This window comes from Puntigrus tetrazona, unplaced genomic scaffold (assembly GCF_018831695.1).
Source record: "Puntigrus tetrazona isolate hp1 unplaced genomic scaffold, ASM1883169v1 S000000116, whole genome shotgun sequence".
Lineage (NCBI taxonomy): Eukaryota > Metazoa > Chordata > Actinopteri > Cypriniformes > Cyprinidae > Puntigrus > Puntigrus tetrazona.
Genome location: NW_025047793.1, coordinates 382,501 through 388,446, shown reverse-complemented (window position 1 = coordinate 388,446; position 5,946 = coordinate 382,501). Strand labels below are relative to the sequence as shown.

General features: G+C 39.8%; 1 protein-coding gene across 1 annotated transcript in view; it reads right to left on the bottom strand.

Annotated features, from left to right (window-relative positions):
• Window positions 1–523: 523 nt before the first annotated feature.
• ctif (CBP80/20-dependent translation initiation factor) overlaps window positions 524–5,946 on the bottom strand; it is a 66,785-nt gene continuing 61,362 nt past the window's right edge. The window contains 2 exon segments of the mRNA XM_043229898.1: window positions 524–1,846; window positions 5,192–5,245. Of these exon segments, the coding sequence (XP_043085833.1) occupies window positions 1,631–1,846; window positions 5,192–5,245 (270 nt within the window). The 3' untranslated portion in view covers window positions 524–1,630.

Sequence of the window (5,946 nt, the reverse complement as noted above, 5' to 3'; positions counted from 1 at the left end):
ATCCTGTGCAACAGATCTACGGCTAAAAACATACGGACCTCGCTCGTGAAAAAACGCGCATGCGCTAATCATTCGTGTCACGAATGATTCCGCTTGCATTTCACCGACGGAGCCTAGTACATGGACATTTAGACGTTGTTTGTAAAAAACGCGACTTCGAGAGAAAAGTAATAATAATAACAATAATGCATAATATTAAGGACACTAGAACACATTATAAACAGGGAGACGGGACAAGAACAGGAAACTCAAGCCATTCGACTGATGTTCATGAAGAACCTGACCACTTCATGTTGAATGTGTCCTCTCTCTCTCACACACACACACACACACACACACTGTGTGTCTCCCATCTGCTCTGTGCGTGTGTGTGTGTGTGTGTGTGTGTGACCCCTGAGGGCCGACGGCTCCTGACGCCCGGGGCCGAACAGGACGGATGGATGAAGAGCAGCCCCCGGGTCAAAGTCTGCGGGGTTCACGACGAGCAAAATCAAAAGAAAAAATACAACAGGGATTTTTTTTGCTTAAAGAAAATGAAGCCTTTTTTTTGTGGAGCATTAAGACTTTTTTGACACTAGCATTATTTCCATGAACATTAAGCACGTGGCTTATTAAATGTGATATTTTAACAATCATGCATGAAAAAAAAAAAAACGCAAAGGGAGTGCTTAACTATCATGAAAATAATGCGGACAATTAAACAAATAAAAATGGAAAAAAAGTATTTTTCTGCCTGTTTTGATTCACAATAAATGAATTGATCGCTGTGACAATAACCCAATTCTTAAACAAAAAAACATTTAATTAATGATGCATTAAAAAAAATTAAAATGTATGGGGGTGTTTTTTTGTTGGTTATTAAATAGTAATGTGAAAATATAAAATAATACAGTTAAATCATTTAATTAAAAAAAAATCTTCATTGCTCAAACACATGAAACGTGTTCAGTACTTTTTTAAAAAGTATTTGTGAATTAATTTTGGGAAAGGAGGATGTGCTTAATTGTCAGGAAGAAGTAAAAATACAAACGAAATGAAAATCATTCTAAAAAAATTCTAAAAATGATCATTGTTAATCTAAAATAATAACGTATTAAATTTTAATTGTGGTAATAAAGTAATCATTCACCGTGACAGATTTTGGGGTGGAAAAGTGCTTAACTGTGATGAAAAATTATTTTTTACAAAATATGATTAGTTAATTCAATTGTATACTTGCACTGTAATATACATATATATGTGTGTGTGTGTGTGTGTGTGTAGGTGGAATGTGCATAGTGCAAAAAATAGGCTTCATTTTAATGCAAAATGCATTTTTTCTTTTGATTTTCTTTTGTATTTATTTCCTCCTGCAGAGGTCTAGTCCGGGACGCGTGACAGACAGTGACTGGCGTCTGCACGCGTGAGTCGAACGACTGTCTGGCTTACCTCATAAATATGCAGACGTGGCGTGCGAACATATACATATTCATTTCAATCTGCATATTTCACCCTCCGACCCCTGACCCCCGGGCCGACCCCGCGTCCCATAATGCCTCGCGTCTCATCCGTCCTCCGAATCGCAGAGAGCCTGTGCGCGTCGCGGCGCGTCTCTTCGGCCGTGGTCAGGTCCTCCGGCGGCGCGCGCGCGTCACGCGGTCAGTTTCTGGATGGTTCTGTTGTAGTAAGCGGTGGTCAGCGCCTCCAGCGGGCTCCAGCGGTGAGCGTGGAGCTCGATGACCTCCATCAGGAGCGAGCGCGTCAGCTGAGACTCGGACGGACACAGCATCTTGTCCCGCACCGCCGCCAGCAGCTCGGTCATCATTTCGGGAAGCTGCTCCTCCAGTAACCGGCCGGTGCTCTGAAGCTGCAAGGACAAGCAGAGACACGTCCATCATCCCACCGAGACGAGGAGAAACTGACTGCGTGCATCCACTAATAAATACATTACTGATCAAAAAAAAAAAAACTGTAAGGAAAAAAAAAAGAGCTTTTAAAAAAAATTATTGTAACACTAAACATGGGCACGGTGCAAAAGTCTTAAAAAATCCATTTCATTTTATGAAATCAACAATAAATAAAAAAACAAAAATAAAAAAAAACAATAAAAAACTAATTCTAAATTGTATTATTATTAGTCTGTAATAATAATAATATAAGTTATATATCAATAAATAAACTAATAATAATACAAATAATAATACATGCAATAATAAAAACTATAAAATAATAATAATAATAATAATAAATAATAATAGAATTTTCTCTCTGGACCCAAAACACTGAATCCTCATAAGAAAAGGAAATATAATGACTTTCTATTTATTTTTTTGTTGAATTTAATTTTATTACATTCATTAACTATAAAAATTTAATTATCAAAATGATGATAATGTGACGCTGTGATGAATGTGATGCAAATTGACCCTTCATAATTACAAACGTAATATACATTACTGAAAACTGATGTTTTAATTAAATTGTCAATTGTCAGTATTTATGGATTGATGGTCTTCACTTATTGCATCAATTATGACACTAGGGTTTAAATGAATACAAGCTCACAAGAAATACGGTACTTTTTTTTGAGGTGAGCGTCATGTGAGATTCACACAGAGAATATTACTAATACTACTTTAAAAGAGGAAGTAAGATGTTCAAAGGGAGACGGACACACTCGGGCTCAAGCAAGGGTCAGAGGTCGTCTCCACAGGGGGCACAAAGAAACAGATGCTAGTCTGAGAGAGAGAGAGAGAGAGAGAGAGAGAGAGAGAGAGAGAGAGAGAGAGACAGAGAGAGAGAGAGAGAGAGAGAGAGAGAGAGAGAGAGAGAGAGAGAGAGAGAGAGAGAGAGAGAGAGAGAGAGAGAGAGAGAGAGAGAGAGAGAGAGAGAGAGAGAGAGAGAGAGAGAGAGAGAGAGAGAGAGAGAGAGAGAGAGAGAGAGAGAGAGAGAGAGAGAGAGAGAGAGAGAGAGAGAGAGAGAGAGAGAGAGAGAGACAGAGAGAGAGAGAGAGAGAGAGAGAGAGAGAGAGAGAGAGAGAGAGAGAGAGAGAGAGAGAGAGAGAGAGAGAGAGAGAGAGAGAGAGAGAGAGAGAGAGAGAGAGAGAGAGAGAGAGAGAGAGAGAGAGAGAGAGAGAGAGAGAGAGAGAGAGAGAGAGAGAGAGAGAGAGAGAGAGAGAGAGAGAGACACAGAGAGAGAGAGACAGAGAGAGAGAGAGAGAGAGAGAGAGAGAGAGAGAGAGACAGAGAGAGAGAGACAGAGAGAGAGAGAGAGACAGAGAGAGAGAGAGAGAGAGAGAGAGAGAGAGAGAGAGAGAGAGAGAGAGAGAGAGAGAGAGAGAGAGAGAGAGAGAGAGAGAGAGAGAGAGAGAGAGAGAGAGAGAGAGAGACAGAGAGAGAGAGAGAGAGAGAGAGAGAGAGAGAGAGAGAGAGAGAGAGAGAGAGAGAGAGAGAGAGAGAGAGAGAGAGAGAGAGAGAGAGAGAGAGAGAGAGAGAGAGAGAGAGAGAGAGAGAGAGAGAGAGAGAGAGAGAGAGAGAGAGAGAGAGAGAGAGAGAGAGAGAGAGAGAGAGAGACAGAGAGAGAGAGAGAGAGAGAGAGAGAGAGAGAGAGAGAGAGAGAGAGAGAGAGAGAGAGAGAGAGAGAGAGAGAGAGAGAGAGAGAGAGAGAGAGAGAGAGAGAGAGAGAGAGAGAGAGAGAGAGAGAGAGAGAGAGAGAGAGAGAGAGAGAGAGAGAGAGAGAGAGAGAGAGAGAGAGAGAGAGAGAGAGAGAGAGAGAGAGAGAGAGAGAGAGAGAGAGAGAGAGAGAGAGAGAGAGAGAGACAGAGAGAGAGAGAGAGAGAGAGAGAGAGAGAGAGAGAGAGAGAGAGAGAGAGAGAGAGAGAGAGAGAGAGAGAGAGAGAGAGAGACAGAGAGAGAGAGAGAGAGAGAGAGAGAGAGAGAGAGAGAGAGAGAGAGAGAGAGAGAGAGAGAGAGAGAGAGAGAGAGAGAGAGAGAGAGAGAGAGAGAGAGAGAGAGAGAGAGAGAGAGAGAGAGAGAGAGAGAGAGAGAGAGAGAGACAGAGAGAGAGAGAGAGAGAGAGACAGAGAGAGAGAGAGAGAGAGAGAGAGAGAGAGAGAGAGAGAGAGAGAGAGAGAGAGAGAGAGAGAGAGAGAGAGAGAGAGAGAGAGAGAGAGAGAGAGAGAGAGAGAGAGAGAGAGAGAGAGAGAGAGAGAGAGAGAGAGAGAGAGAGAGAGAGAGAGAGAGAGAGAGAGAGAGAGAGAGAGAGAGAGAGAGAGAGAGAGAGACAGAGAGAGAGAGACAGAGAGAGACAGAGAGAGAGAGAGAGAGAGAGAGAGAGAGAGAGAGAGAGAGAGAGAGAGAGAGAGAGAGAGAGAGAGAGAGAGAGAGAGAGAGAGAGAGAGAGAGAGAGAGAGAGAGAGAGAGAGAGAGACAGAGAGAGAGAGAGAGAGAGAGAGAGAGAGAGAGAGACAGAGAGAGAGAGAGAGAGAGACAGAGAGAGACAGAGAGAGAGAGAGACAGAGAGAGAGAGAGAGAGAGAGAGAGAGAGAGAGAGAGAGAGAGAGAGAGAGAGAGAGAGAGAGAGAGAGAGCAGAGAGAGAGAGAGAGAGAGACAGAGAGAGAGAGAGAGACAGAGAGAGAGAGAGAGAGAGAGACTGGAGGGAAGTTGTTGGATGTCCAGACAGAGTGTCTGCCGGTGATCTGGTTTGTGGGCAGATGGGACATCATCTACTGGACGGATGGAGCCACACACACACACACACACACACACACACACACACACACACACACACACACACACACACACACACACACACACACACTGAAGTAGAGTTTGACCGTTTTTCTATTTTTGAGTTGGGTTTTTTTTTTTCACTGTGTCATCACCAAGTGTTTATTTCCTCTTCATAGGTCTGTTTACTGGTGCTATCCAATCAGGGGGGTTGCAAGGAATAACTCAATACGAAATGACAAAATAAAAACGTATCTGACGCATTGCACCGCTTTTTTGTGAAAATAAAAATACGAAATAAAGTAAAGCATTATTTTCCCATTTCAAAAAAAAAAAGTAAAGGGGGAAAACAAACGGTGAACGCATTAAAATGGAAATTTTAGAAATAAATGCATGTTGCATTTCTTTGGAAATCGATCCGTTCATCCGCTCCGTCTCCTCACAGCCGCGAACAACCGAACGAAGAAAGCTGTGTTGAGCTCACCTCCATCGAGCAGCAGAGCACCGCGTCCTCCTTCACCTCCGGAGACTCCAGCAGCTGAAACACAGAACACACCACAGTCTTCAGCACTGCTTATAAAAACAATCACTATTACTATCAAAATGCCACTAGATGTTATTATTTTTATTACAAAAAAAAACTGTCCTTGAACACTAATACTACTACTAATTTATATAATTAATAATATTACTGTTTTTGTTGCTGTTGTTAGTTATAATTAATAATATGCTAGTTATAATTAATAATATGCTAGTTAGTTATAATTAATAATATGTTAGTTATAATTAATAATATGTTAGTTATAATTAATATATATTATAATTATAATTAGTTATAATAATAATATACTAGTTATAATTAATAATATTAGTTATAATTAATAATATACTAGTTATAATTAATAATATACTAGTTATAATTAATAATATGCTAGTTATAATTAATAATATGCTAGTTATAATTAATATGTTAGTTATAATTAATAATATACTAATTATAATTAATAATATGTTAGTTATAATTAATAATATGTTAGTTATAATTAATAATATGCTAGTTTTCGTTGCTGTTGTAACTAACACTAACGAAAATAATATATATAATATAGTATATGTAATTATAAAATAAATAAAGGTTTTATGATATTCCTTTCTACTACTATACTACATCGCAAGTATTAAGATATGCATTATTATGATTATTATTAAGCATAAACACAGTCTTGGCTGAAAACAGTA